Here is a 15248-nt window from a genome sequence, read left to right on the forward strand (position 1 = left end):
ACACACATGGCGCGAGACACACACACACGGCGTGAGACACACACACACGGCGCGAGACACACACACATGGCGCGAGACACACACACACGGCGTGAGACACACACACACGGCGCGAGACACACACACATGGCGCGAGACACACACACATGGCGCGAGACACACACACATGGCGCGAGACACACACACATGGCGCGAGACACACACGCACGGCGTGAGACACACACACACGGCGCGAGACACACACACATGGCGCGAGACACACACGCATGGCGTGAGACACACACACATGGCGCGAGACACACACACATGGCACGAGACACACACGCACATGGCACGAGACACACACACATGGCGTGAGACACACACACATGGCGCGAGTCACACACACACGGCGCGAGACACACACACATGGCGTGAGACACACACACACATGGCGTGAGACACACACACATGGCACGAGACACACACAGATGGCGCGAGACACACACACACGGCGCGAGACACACACACATGGCGCGAGACACACACACATGGCGTGAGACACACACACATGGCACGAGACACACACACATGGCACGAGACACACACACGGCGCGAGACACACACACATGGCACGAGACACACACACATGGCGCGAGACACACACACATGGCACGAGACACACACACACGGCGCGAGACACACACACACGGCGCGAGACACACACACATGGCACGAGACACACACACATGGCGCGAGTCACACACAGATGGCGCGAGACACATACACATGGCGCGAGACACACACACATGGCGCGAGTCACACACACACGGTGCGAGACACACACACATGGCGCGAGACACACACACACATGGCACGAGACACACACACATGGCGTGAGACACACAAACATGGCGCGAGTCACACACACACGGCACGAGACACACACACATGGCACGAGACACACACACATGGCGTGAGACACACACACATGGCACGAGACACACACACATGGCACAAGACACACACACATGGCACGAGACACACACACATGGCACGAGACACACACACATGGCGCGAGACACACACACACGGCGTGAGACACACACACATGGCACGAGACACACACACATGGCACGAGACACACACACATGGCGTGAGACACACACACATGGCACGAGACACACACACATGGCACGAGACACACACACATGGCACGAGACACACACACATGGCACGAGACACAAACACATGGCGCGAGACACACACACATGGCACGAGACACACACACATGGCGTGAGACACACACACATGGCACGAGTCACACACACATGGCACGAGACACACACACATGGCACGAGACACACACACATGGCACGAGACACACACACTGGTGCGAGACACACACACATTGCGTGAGACACACACACATGGCGCGAGACACACACACATGACGCGAGACACACACACGTGGCACGAGACACGCACACATGGCGTGAGACACACACACATGGCACGAGACACACACACGTGGCACGAGACACACACACATGGCGTGAGACACACACACATGACGCGAGACACACACACGTGGCACGAGACACACACACATAGCGTGAGACACACACACATTGCACGAGACACACACACGTGGCACGAGACACACACACATGGCGTGAGACACACACACATGACGCGAGACACACACACGTGGCACGAGACACACACACACGGCACGAGACACACACACACGGCGCGAGACACACACACGGCGTGAGACACACACACATGGCGCGAGACACACACACGTGGCACGAGACACACACACACGGCGTGAGACACACACACATGGCGCGAGACACACACACATGGCGCGAGTCACACACACATGGTGCGAGACACACACACATGGTGCGAGACACACACACATGGCGTGAGACACACACACACGGCGTGAGACACACACACATGGTGCGAGACACACACACATGGCGTGAGACACACACTCATGGCACGAGACACACACACATGGTGCGAGACACACACACACGGCGTGAGACACACACACATGGCGCGAGACACACACACATGGTGCGAGACACACACACATGGCGTGAGACACACACTTATGGCACGAGACACACACACATGGCGTGAGACACACACACATGGTGCGAGACACACACACATGGCACGAGACACATACACATGGCGTGAGACACACACACATGGCGCGAGACACACACACACGGCGTGAGACACACACACATGGTGCGAGACACACACACACGGCGTGAGACACACACACATGGCGCGAGACACACACACATAGCACGAGACACACACACATGGTGCGAGACACACACACATGGTGCGAGACACACACACATGGCGTGAGACACACACACACGGCGTGAGACACACACACATGGTGCGAGACACACACACATGGCGTGAGACAAACACTCATGGCACGAGACACACACACATGGTGCGAGACACACACACACGGCGTGAGACACACACACATGGCGCGAGACACACACACATGGTGCGAGACACACACACATGGCGTGAGACACACACACATGGCGCGAGACACACACACATGGCACGAGACACACACACATGGTGCGAGACACACACACATGGCACGAGACACACACACATGGCGCGAGACACACACACATGGCGCGAGACACACACACATGGCGCGAGACACACACACATGGCGCGAGTCACACACACATGGCGCGAGACACACACACATGGCACGAGACACACACACATGGCGAGAGACACACACACATGGCGCGAGTCACACACACATGGCGCGAGACACACACACATGGCGCGAGACACACACACATGGCATGAGACACACACACATGGCACGAGACACACACACATGGCGTGAGACACACACACATGGCACGAGACACACACACATGGCGCGAGACATACACACATGGCGCGAGTCACACACACATGGCGCGAGACACACACATGGCACAAGACACACACACATGGCGCGAGACACACACACATGGCACGAGACACACACACATGGCGCGAGACACACCCACATGGCACGAGACACACACACATGGCGCGAGACACACACACATGGCACGAGACACACACACATGGCGCGAGACACACACACATGGCACGAGACACACACACATGGCACGAGACACACACACATGGCGCGAGACACACACACATGGCACGAGACACACACACATGGCGTGAGTCACACACACATGGCGCGAGACACACACATGGCGCGAGACACACACACATGGCGCGAGACTCACACACATGGCGCGAGTCACACACACATGGCACGAGACACACACACATGGCACGAGTCACACACACATGGCGCGAGACACACACACATGGCGCGAGACACACACACATGGCACGAATTACACACGGCATTCTGCGAGAGATGCATCGCGTAAGCGCCACGTCACGAGAAACCCGCGTCACATGAGACCCATGCCACACCAATCCCGCCCACACCTCTGATTAGCGCGGTTGGCTACGTATGGTATGAAATAAGTTCAACATACATACATATAAGTTGCTTTTTCACAGTTGCTAAGTACATGTCTAAGGGCCCAAAACCAGCAAATGGACCACAAGCAAAATTTATAAGAATCTTGCCCACACTAATCAGATACTAGAAGAGAATATACTTTGCCTGCCAACACTGCGTTTATAATTTCAGCGTATTCAGTCACTGAATGCGCTCATCACTGAATGCCACACTATCTCAACTCTTTTGAATCGGTGGTCTAAATTACTACATTCAGTTATTTTGATCTGACTATCCAGATAACGACAAAAGCTTTCGTCCATGCAATGCTGCACACCTTTGTGTGTTTTGCAAGCGTCTATTTGTTTCCAGCCTGCTTTAATTGTACTGTTGCCATGTGTTTCCTGGTCATTTTCTGATTCGAATGTCCTATTTGGCTCTCGGCAAGGAGGTTTCCCCAGAGGTTTGGGTTCACGTTCTGTGTGTCTGTGCTGCATTCATCCGTACGTACGCGCGTCGTCCCCTGACAGGCCCATCCCGGGTTCCCTGCCCGTCATCCTGCAGCTGTCCAACGGCCAGGCGGTGTCGGTGTCTCTTCCGGCCAGCGCGGCCACCAGCCCCACGCTCCCCGTGCCCGCCGCCTACCCCGAGCAGCAGCCCATCGCCATCCAGGTGCCCAACGGCACCGTCACGACACCGGGATGCAAGCGGCGCAGGCAGCAGAGTGTGGCCTGGCAGCCTCTTTCTCCGTGTTTTCTATTCACTCACACACGGCTTCATTGCGGACAGACAACTCCGTTGACGTGATGAAAAAAACATATATAAGAATAGGCTTGAACCCTTTCTGGCAACAAAACGGGTGTTATGACGTTCAAACAGCCAATTAGATACGAACACCACCGTCTTGATACTGGCGAAATGTCACATAGCTCTAACTGCTCAACCAAAGCTAATCATAATTTGATACTGGTATTGCCTTTGCGCTGTTCACCTTGTGGCGGTCTCTGGTCTAACACTGGTGAGGCAAAGCCATCATCAGTTTCAAAGACAATGGCACATATAATTATCAGAGGATGTTTGTTTGTATGTTTTGCCACAAGTATGTGTGGCTAATGCAGACTTGATGCCTTGAAATAGGTTTTCTATTTGAACTTTGAACATCTTAACACCTTTTTTTATTGCCAGATAGGGTAAAGACTCATTAAATTTTTTTCCATCATTTTGGATACTGGCAAAAAGGTCTCATATATACATTTTGACTTAAATTTTTACTTCAAACTTTCGTGACTGCAGGAATTCATATTCTATGGTTCTTTCGGTAAAGTCACGTAGATAGAAAAAAATTAATAATAATAATAAAATAATAAAAATAAAGTGAATAAAAATATCACGACGTTTCGATCGCAACACAAGCGGTCGTCATCAGGAACAGGGAGGTTAGCCTCTGAGGGCAAGCTGATTATAAAGGTTTAGAGATTGGTGGGGCAGCTAATGTTAATGTAGGAGAGGGCTCAAACACCGGCAGAAGGTCTACACCAATCAAAGCATTGCACCTCGCTCCACACACCCACACCGCTGACGGTGGAGGTTGACAAGAAAACACAAATCAAGTCATGACCCAAAGTGGTTGATGACATCTTTCCAATGATTGCTCAGTCTATAACCTTCCTCTCGGTAAAAATTGTCTCCGTGTCTGTATATATGAATGGTTTCATGAACGAATCTTTGTTGATAGCCAGGAGGCTCGCAAAGTACCGTCGTCTTAGAGAAATCAATTTCGTGTGAGCCAGCCGCATTAAAATAATGATCAGCCACGGCAGAAGTATTGGTCCTACCATGTTTCAAATCTGCCTTATGTTCACGGACACGGTCCGAGACATGTCGCTTAGTTTCCCCACTGTAACTGCTGCCGCAGATACAGCTTAGTTTGTAGACGCCAGGGTACTGCATGTCAGGAATCTTGTCTTTCACAGATGGGATCAGATCACGAATTTTATGTACTGTGTTAAATCGGACCTGGGTCTTGTGTTTTTTCATGATTTTGGAAATCTTTTCGGTTACCCCTGCTATGTATGGCAGGGTGATGGTTTTGATTTGATCCTCAGATGGCTCCTTCCTCACAGTTGGGGTGATGGCTTTGCAGATTGTGTGGTCAGAATATCCATTCGCCTTGAGAGCTTGGTGTACGTGTTTGAGTTCACTGGTTAGGTGTTCATGGTCGGAGATACATTGAGCTCTATGGTGTAGCGTTTTGATGAGGGAATTCTTCTGGGATGCATGGTGGTGGGAATCAGGTTTTAGCTAAGCGTCAGTATGGGTTCCTTTTTTGTAGACAGAATGGCTCATTGAGCCATCTAGTCTCTTTCTTATTAGGACATCCAAGAAAGGTAGCATGCCATCCTTTTCTACCTCCATGGTGAATTTGATGGCTGGGTGGATGGAATTGATGTGGTTGAGGAATTGGTTTAGAGCCGGTCGGCCATGTGGCCAGATGACGAACGTGTCATCTATGTACCTCTTCCACAGGGATGGGCGTAGAGTGGATGCCTGGATGGTGTCCGTCTCAAATTTTTATATGAAAACATTGGCTAGAACCGGAGATAAGGGAGAACCCATTGGGGTGCTTTCCGTTTGTTTGTAGAATGTTCCATTCCAGGTGAAGTATGTGTTGGTGAGGCAGTGTCTCCTCAGTGCCGATACATCAGCATTCAATCCTTGTTGGACCAGGTCTTCAATGATTGCAATGGTGTCGAGCACAGGTACTTTGGTGAACAAAGAAACTACATCAAAACTGACGAGTAAATAATCTGGGGACAGTGAGATGTCTTTAATTGGCGATACCAGGTGAGTTAAGTACAGAAGGTGTGATCCTACCAGTGAATGGCTGCAACGTCTCAGACAGATGTCGGGCCAGTTTGTAGGTGGGTGAGCCAATAAAACACAACCCACATCCCGAACAAACACAAATACAATCAGCACAATTATAACTAATTGAACCTCATGGCGGAGTTGCATAAGCCCCCGGCTCTCGCATAAACTGCGTTGCGACGTCATTTCATGTCTGTTGAAGGCGAACGACGCAGCAATCTATTCCTCTCCATAAGCTCTACACGATGCGCTCATCAAAGTTTAAAAGTTTTGTTTCTTCTGCGCATACGTCATCGCTGCGCTTGGACGACATGACAACAGAATGATCCGCGCCAGGTGGGTCGCGGCGTTTATGTGCGCGCTGGGACGGAGTCGGCAAAAATAAATTAATTAATTACGATTTTGACTTCCGTTTATTCGGGACCCCGGGGTCCCACCATGAGGTTAAATTGCTGATCCAAACAAAATTGCTCATAACACAGTTCATGGATAATTGCATAGTGAGTCATTTGTAACCCTGCCACGCTTTGAGTCGAAAGCTGCTGATGGTCACAGTGTCAAAATGTTGGCCAATCAGCAGGTCACGTGTGATGGGGTAAAGTGTAGCCACTCGCAAGACGTCTGGCCAGCGTGAAAGAGCCGGCCAAGTACCCTACTCTCTAGGGCTCCATAGAGAGTTAGAGGCATTGCCAGTAGATATGGCGGCATTCCCAGTAGATTCTCACCTCCCATAGGTACCGAGCCCCGATATCCAATCGCAGCGTCACGACTCGGGGTGCCGCGTGCAATGCCGAAGGTTCCCACAAAAGAGCGGTGTTCGCCGCAGTGAGCGTAGCAACGGCGCTGAACAGGGAAACCTCCTCGTGCGGGGCGGTTGTGCTGCAGATCCCTGCCGTGGTGTCAAACGTGCCGGGTATCCCTGGGCCTCCTCTGGGCAGCCTCGCTCCACCCTCGACCCAGGCTGACCTCACCACCCCGCCTGGTTCTCATCAGCAGCACGGAGTCACCACGGTGCGTTGGGGGTGGGGGGAGTGTGGGGTGGGGGAGGCAGCAATGTGTGCCTTGTACTGTTCACTTATTAGCAGAGGTCGCAACTGGGTACCCGATACCCGTACCCTACCCGATACCCGGCTACCCATACCCGGCCGGGTACGGGTACCCGTTTGCGACCCTGGTGCACCCGGATACGGGTAGGCCGTGAGTCACTGGTGAGTAACCGTTTGTCACTCATTTCGGGTAGAGTACGGGTAGGGAACGGGAACCCGTACCCGGCCGGGTACGGGTTCCGGGTATGGGTAAGGAATCAAAACCCGTTTGCGACCTCTGCTTCTTAGCGATGCGGAGCTCACGCGTGTCTCTCTGTGTAACACGCAGAGGCTAAAAGCCATGTTGACGGAGGCGTCGCCCCAGAACGGAGGGGTGGAGGTTCTATCGCAGGCCGTGGAGATGGTGATAGCCCAGCAGGATTCCCATCTGCCCCTGCTTAGCCTGCACATCCCACAACCACAGGTGGCGTCCAGCTCCCTCCTCTGTCATCATCCCAGTTCCTCACAAGTGCATGCATGCCCCCCCCCGCATCCCTATATGGAGACTCGTAAAGCTGTGATGAACCTCATCGAGGCTGCATTGAGTGTCATACATCTGTATTGTTTCTCATGGAGCTGTCCGTCCCGGCTGTGTGTGTGTGTGTCCCGCAGGCCTTGTCTGAGCCCCAGCCGTCACCTCCGGTCTCCACGCCGGGCAGCAGCAGCAGTGGCTGTGGTGGAGGGAGTGGCCCAGGTGCTTTCTCGTTCCACGCTGTATGGAGGGGGCGGGGTGGAGGAGATATTCTGTAGCTGCCAAAAATTGTATGGGTTTCAACTTATCCACAATTTTTTACATACACATACCGATCACTCTCTAACCTATCTGGCCTCTCTATGTCCTGTGAAGGGTCATTGCCCGAAACGTCGCCTTTTATTAAGGCCACGGTGCGATTGACAAACGTGTTGAGTATTGTCGTTTTGTTATTGGTATCTCTGCACCACTGTTATCGTCAGATAATTTGTTTAATACCTGTCGATGTACAATTATACTTCTACAACCCGATTTGTATCCAGTGTTGGTTAAGAGGGGTGATTCTTACAGCAGACACTTGACCTATGTTGAATCATACGTGTAAGAATAATTTCTTTACAATGTATGCAAATGTATTTCAAATGTTACACTTAGGTTCATGGAACAAATGAGATAATGAAATGTAGACAGTACAACAACACAGTACAAATGTGACAACGAAGATTGTTAAATATCGACCCCAAGTCGTAACAATTGATGAAATCACTTGGTGGGGGGGGGGGGAGCTGGGAGGATTCCGTGTGTCGCTTGAGTAAAGATTTTAAGGGTCATCGACACGTTAATAGTGAGCTAATAAGTCCCTTACCCTCACCATCTTGGCGCCTCTTGCCGCGTCAGCGATGACGCGTCTCACAGCCTTGCTGCTGCCTCTGCCCCCTTGGCTCATCCCCACCCTGTCCCCCCTTGGCTCATCCCCACCCTGTCCCCCTTGGCTCATCCCCACCCTGTCCCCCTTGGCTCATCCCCACCCTGTCCCCCTTGGCTCATCCCCACCCTGTCCCCCTTGGCTCATCCCCACCCTGCCCCCCTTGGCTCATCCCCACCCTGCCCCTCCTTCCCCCCCCCCGCTCAGGCGTGGAGCTGAGTAAAAGCACGAGCCCAGCGGCGGCTGGAGGGGGTCGCAGGCGACGCAGCGCCATCACGGACCCCGAGGAGCGGCGCAGACGCTTCCTCGAGCGCAACCGCGCCGCCGCCTCTCGCTGCCGCCAGAAGCGCAAGCTGTGGGTCATGGACCTGGAGCGGCGTGCGGAGGACCTGGCTCACACCAACGTGGAGTTGCAGGTGCCACACGAGGGACGTGGAGGACCCTACGGGCCCAGGAGCTGCCCATACCTCCCATGGCTCCCTTATTTTTTTTCGATCAAAAGAAACAAAACTATCCTCGGTTATTCGGCACTTTGCTTCGTTCGTTGCGTCGTTTTTTTGGCGTTACATTTTTGCCTTTTATGGCCCTTTTTTAATACAAGAAATATAACATGGTTACACATTTTCCCATGTGGCATGAATCCCATTGTGCACAGGCACAACAAAAAGACACCCTCAAAAATTGATTCCTAAATCCCCTCCCATCAAATTGAGTGTAGCACCCTCTGTAGCCCAACGCGCCAAAAAGGATAGAACACTCCCCCGTCAAACTGAGCGTAGCGAAATTTCAGACAAATTCTGGCAGCTCCCCCCGACCCACAGCATTGTGGCAGAGCACTTGACTGGCCGATGGACGGGCACACGAATAAGGAGTAGAGCGACAAGGGAGATGTATGAGAGTGCATGGAGTGGGTGGGGGAAAAAGTGGAGTGAGATGATAGGGGAGAGTTAGGAACGGGTGAGTCCATGGAGGTTCTTGAAGACGGCGAGCGTGATCTTGAAATTGATCTGGGATTGGACGGGAGCCACTGGGTCGACGGGGGCAAATCATCTTGTGAGGACGCGGATTCGTCGCATCACTGCTGACACGTTTCTCCGTCGCTCGGCGTTGGCAGAAGGAAGTGACGGAGCTCAGGGGCGAACTCGCCCACCTCAAGCAGCTGCTGCTCGCACACAAGGACTGTCCCGTGACGGCGTTGCAGAAAGAGGCGCAGGCCTTCTTGGGTGAGTGGACAAATCTAAGACACGATCGTATTCTTGGGTTTTTTCGGTAAAGTCACGTAGGTAAATAATTAAAATTGTCCCAGGGATCCGTCAGGTCTCCTCTCAAACAGAATATCTAAGAATGGTAGTTTGCCATCTTTCTCCACTTCCATGGTGAATCTGATGGATGGGTGTCTGGAATTGATGTGGTCCAAGAAGTGGTTCAATGCTGGGAGGCCATGTGGCCAAATGACGAAAGTGTCATCCACATACCTCTTCCACAGGGAAGGACGCAGGGTGGATGTCTGGATGGCGTCTGATTCAAACTTTTCCATGAACATGTTGGCTATAACTGGTGACAAGGGGGAGCCCATAGGGGTACCCTCATTCTGTCTAACCAGGTACCTGCGCTGGTTAGGCATTGCCTCACCAACGAGGAGTTGGTGTGGCCGGCACCACACACGCTCACACTTATCTTCCCCCATTGCTGATGTTCACACAGCACACCAGATACTAATTTAATGCTGAGTTAACCTAGTGGAGGATCAAGAGAGGTCTCAATAAGCGATTCGTACAATGAAAGTTTTGAGACCAAGGTGTCTGGCCCATGGACTAATTTGGTCGTTTGTGATTGAACCGATTTTTGTGTTTAGCTTGTTGTCTTTCCCCCGCACCTCCGAATAGCACGATTCTCTACGCACGATGCGAAAGTAGTTCAACATACACACATTGCCATGTGCTGTGCCCCGGTCATACAAATGATGCCAGATCCTCGTTTGTTTCACCACCACCACCATCATCATGACAATCGCCTTTCCTGGTGGGCAGGTACGATCATGGAGTCCCAGGAGAGCACGGCGGCGGCTGCGGCTGCGGCGGCCTCGTCAAACAAATCGTCCGTGCCGCCGACGGAGACCGCGGAGGGGAGCGACCGGGCGCCGGACAACCGCCTGTTCACGGTGGACGTCTCCGCGCTGAGCGTGCCGGGCGGCGGAGGCCAGGCCGTCTCCGGCTCTAGTTGACGGCTCGTTGAGCGGGGGCCAGGCCCACGTGAGGCTGACAAGCCCCCGGGCCTGACTCAGCCCGAGTCCGAGACCCTGGCGTGGTAGCCTGGGACTCCGGGCCACGTGGGTTCGGCGGGCACTGCCAAGCAGCTGCTGGGCCGAGGTTGGAAGCACAGATTTTTAAACGGGACGAAGCAAGTCGACGTCGACTCCGCTTCCGTCGCGATTCAGGGGAGGCTCGTGAAGTCGTATAACCGCTTTTCCGTTTATGTCTGTCTGTCCTCTGGAATAGTGACCGGTCGGCAATTTAATATGGCGAGCGATGACCGCGTAATATCCTACACACCTAGCTCTCTAGTAATACACAGGGTAACCTCCTGGATGCCATTCTTTACTCTTATCTCTTTCACGTCGAATATATGAATAATAGTTGCTTGTTTTCATATTAAAGAAAGAGAATACAATTCTTCACCGATTGTTTACATGGTTTAGCATTTTTTTAAAGGCATTGTACATTTCGAAATGTATTTTATATGTAGATTATTCTATATTTAGAGCTAGAGTATTTGAAGACGAGCTGGGGTGTCATGTCTGTGTGCCTGTGTAGTGCACTCCCATCGTTGTGTTTGTGCACGTGATACGCACTTGTTTTTGCATTCCTAGAGTCGAGATGACTTTCGTGACGTGCGATGAGACACGCAGTACTATTTTGAGGGTTTCCTCCAAGACCATGTAAATGAACTTGCAATTCCGAAAGGGACCTTGCCACCATTTGAACAGAAAAATCACTCGCATCTTGCAGTGTTAGCGTGAACGGAATGTGAACCTTGCTTTATTGTTTACTTTGATCGCAGGTGGACGTCCCCGTAGCTGCGAGCCAGGCTGCCGCTGCCCTGCTGGGCCTTGGCTCGCCGTTGCTGTCGTGCAATAACGCACCCTGAGGGGGTCTCCCAGTCACAGCGCAGGCAAGGGCAGCGGTAATCGGGGGCCAAGCGCAAAGCCCAAGTGTTTCCTTTACACGTCCTTTTTTGTTAGCGTTAATATTATTGTTACCGTCACGTTTTCTCAGTTAAGCCTTATTTGCGACGAAACTTTTGCACTTTTTTGGCAACGCGTTTGCGTATGCTTCAGCGCTGGCATGTGCCTCATTTTGGATTTGCACTTTTAAGTTTTGGCGCGGCGGGTTTGCCGCATTTGCGTCGCTCGCTCACTCTTTGGTATCGGCCGCCCAGCCACTGCTTTTGAAGCTCTCTCCCCGCTGTGCTTCTTCATGCCCTGCAAACCACGCCGTTGCTTGGTTTTGGAGGTCATCTCGTCAAACTGCACGAGCGGGGAATAGCAGAACAGCAACCGTGATCGCAGTCGATTAGAACCACCCTACGGCACGGCCTGTTGAACAACACAGCTCAATGGTTCCGTGTTCAGAGCAATGACCACTAGATCACCTTTATTAATGACTGGGTAAGAGCATTGAGAGCTGAAGTATTTTTTTAAGGGAGACCCTGGGTTGGTTAATTGCTGTAGACCACAGGACACCTATAGGCTTGAATCATGTATTTTACGTTACAGCAGCGATCCAAAAACGTTTCGGTCATAATGCAGTTTTGCTCTGAGCAAATCTAATTATCCTGCATCCCATCAGCCACATTCACTGGTTGGTGTAACTGCCAATGGAACAGCCAATGAGAATTTGAGGTGGTGGGGTTCATGCCTCGAAATGAAAAGTATTAAAATGTACTTCGCCGAAAACCCGGAGGCGGTTAATCGCGTTGCCGATGGCCTTTATGAAGAATATATTTTGGGGCCCGAGTTTTGATGGCATGCGAGTTTTAATCTTGTAACATGTACAGAGCGATAACAAAACCGTCCTCGTGCGAGGCTTGGGGTCTAGCCCTTCAGGAACACCGTTTGACTAGACTAAGCATCGCAAATGCAACACAAACTCGCATTAAAGGGCAGCAGCAGTAGCGGCACTGTGTCTTGGTTTACGGTCCATCCATTTGTTCTCATCACATCGAAGTTGAGCTGCCTTGCCAGACGCCCATGCCATTTTAAGGATCGTCTGTGCCTGAAAAGTTGCACAGTTACAAAAAGTGACCCACAGGAGGTGCGTGAAATTGATTACATGATTATTATTTTAATCAACATGAGCATACCCACGTGGGATTTCCCCCTCGGAGCGCCGTTCATGGTATTAGCAAGTAGCGTTTTGAGTGGTTTACATGTTGTCTGAAAGGTTACCTTGCACTGTGTTGTATCTTCCAGTGAAACTGGGTAGGTAGTGGCTTGCCGTTTAGATTTGTAATTGCAATGCGGACAGGTTCTTTTGTAATCGGAAAGCATCATTGCTGTTGGACTTGTGCGTGCGTGCGTGCGTGCGATGACCTTCACACACTCTTCTCTGCTGTTGCTCGCAACATTTAACATTTATTCTCTGTGGGAATCTCTCTGCCAAAAGTTGGCAATGCGTGTTTTGTCGTCCTAACCTTCGTTGTGACAAACTTATTAAATAGAGGCTTGCCCTTGCTGCAAGGGGCCGCGTCCTCCTGTGTGGTTTTGGATCATTTTAGTTTTTTCCACTTCAGCATTTTGTTTTTTGCTCTTTTCTCCTCCCCCAATGTTGTCCTGACTGCGCCAACCGTCGCAAGTCGAGGAATCCAATCGGAACTTGTGCAGAGCAATGCATCACCCTCGGGTTTGAGAATGGTGGTGAGATGTTAATTGCTTCGCCTGGAATGTGGAAGGTCGTGGGTTTGATCCCAAACCTGACGCCTGTTGTATATTTGGAGTTTGCGAGTGGATTTTCTCCGGGCCCTCCGATTTTCCCCTCCACATTTAGAAACAATATATGCGTGGCGGCTAGAGTCCTCTCGTCCTCTGGCTTGAGATGGCTGCCACCTATGCGTCAGATGATTGTCTGCCACCATTAAGCAATTGGTAATTAAATATTTAATTTGTTTTCCCTAAACAGTGTAAAATTTTGGATTTTTTTTTTCACGAAAATTAATTGTCACACACAACGAGTCTGTGTGGAAAATGTCAGCTCGATTGGATCACGGGAAGTGGGTTAAAAAACGAGCGAAAGATTTGCACGGTCCTAAGCAAGCAAGCGAACTTAATATAAAGGATTTAAAAATATATTCGCCTGTGGAGGACGCGGGGTTCGATCCCGCGACCTTTGGCATGGGAAGCGAGGGCGCTACCAACTGCGCTACTCCGCCACGGCCTGTGGAGGGGTTACGCTCTGGGCTCTTACACTCTGACGTTCAGCCAAAGCCATGAATGCGTTCTATTTGAATATATGTAAAATAAATTTTTTTTGCCTAAAAGTGTAAAATTTTGGGAATTTTTTTTCACGAACAATAATTGTCTGGCACAACGAGCCTGTGTGGAAAATGTCAGCTCGATTGGATCACGGGAAGTGGGTTAAAAACGACCGAAAGATTTGCACGGTCCTAAGCAAGCACGCAAGCAAGCAAGCACGCGAACTTAATATAAAGGATTTAAAAACTAATAATTTTAGGAGTGAAATAGGCCACAGAATTGCTTCCGAAATCTCAAATGACCTCTTATCCGCACACACTAGGGGGCACCACCTGCCCACCCAGACATGTCCATCTGGATTAGAGCTATTCGCTACTGTAATGAGCCAAGAATGTCTGTGTGTCCCGAGCATGACGTCACTCCACGCCGATCAGCCCCCCTCATTAATAATCATGAACAGGTTACGTCCTCCACATGGACCCCCCCCCCCCCCATTAATAATAATTAGCGGGTGACGTCACTCCACATGGGAGAGGGGGGTGGCGAGGTGCCTCCTCCCCCCTCCTCGGCGTCAACTTACAACCCTCACTACAAAGGCAGAACCCTGACGTCACGCGATCTCCATAACGCTGTTGAGACATCAAAGTAAAAAGGACGTCATGATGAACAAGGGATTATAACCTTTAAATGAAATAAGTCTGTGTCACCGCGCCCTTACAAAGTGCACACAAATGGATGCGATGAATATGATGTCGCATTCTGCTTTTCGCTTGCACGTTTCAGATCTACTGCAATGCACCCGTCCTTGGACGGGCAAAAGGCGAGTTTGAAATATTCGCGGCCGTAGCACCGCTCCGACCCGACGACAAGAAGTCGTGATGGCGTGGGAGCGGCGTAGATGG

At 51.3% G+C, this 15248-nt stretch overlaps 1 protein-coding gene across 2 annotated transcripts in view; it reads left to right on the top strand.

The window, feature by feature from the left end:
• LOC144931651 (cyclic AMP-dependent transcription factor ATF-7-like) overlaps positions 1-13741 on the top strand; it is a 28597-nt gene extending 14856 nt beyond the window's left edge. For both annotated transcript variants that reach the window (XM_078855767.1, XM_078855768.1), the window contains 7 exons: positions 4057-4198; positions 7280-7405; positions 7769-7903; positions 8092-8173; positions 9084-9292; positions 9991-10099; positions 10907-13741. In XM_078855767.1, coding sequence (XP_078711893.1) covers positions 4057-4198; positions 7280-7405; positions 7769-7903; positions 8092-8173; positions 9084-9292; positions 9991-10099; positions 10907-11100 — 997 coding nt within the window. In that variant the 3' untranslated portion in view covers positions 11101-13741. The remainder of the gene's footprint in view (positions 1-4056; positions 4199-7279; positions 7406-7768; positions 7904-8091; positions 8174-9083; positions 9293-9990; positions 10100-10906) is intronic.
• The last annotated feature ends 1507 nt before the right edge of the window (positions 13742-15248 follow it).

This window comes from Lampetra fluviatilis, chromosome 4 (assembly GCF_964198595.1).
Source record: "Lampetra fluviatilis chromosome 4, kcLamFluv1.1, whole genome shotgun sequence".
In the NCBI taxonomy this organism is placed as follows: domain Eukaryota; kingdom Metazoa; phylum Chordata; class Hyperoartia; order Petromyzontiformes; family Petromyzontidae; genus Lampetra; species Lampetra fluviatilis.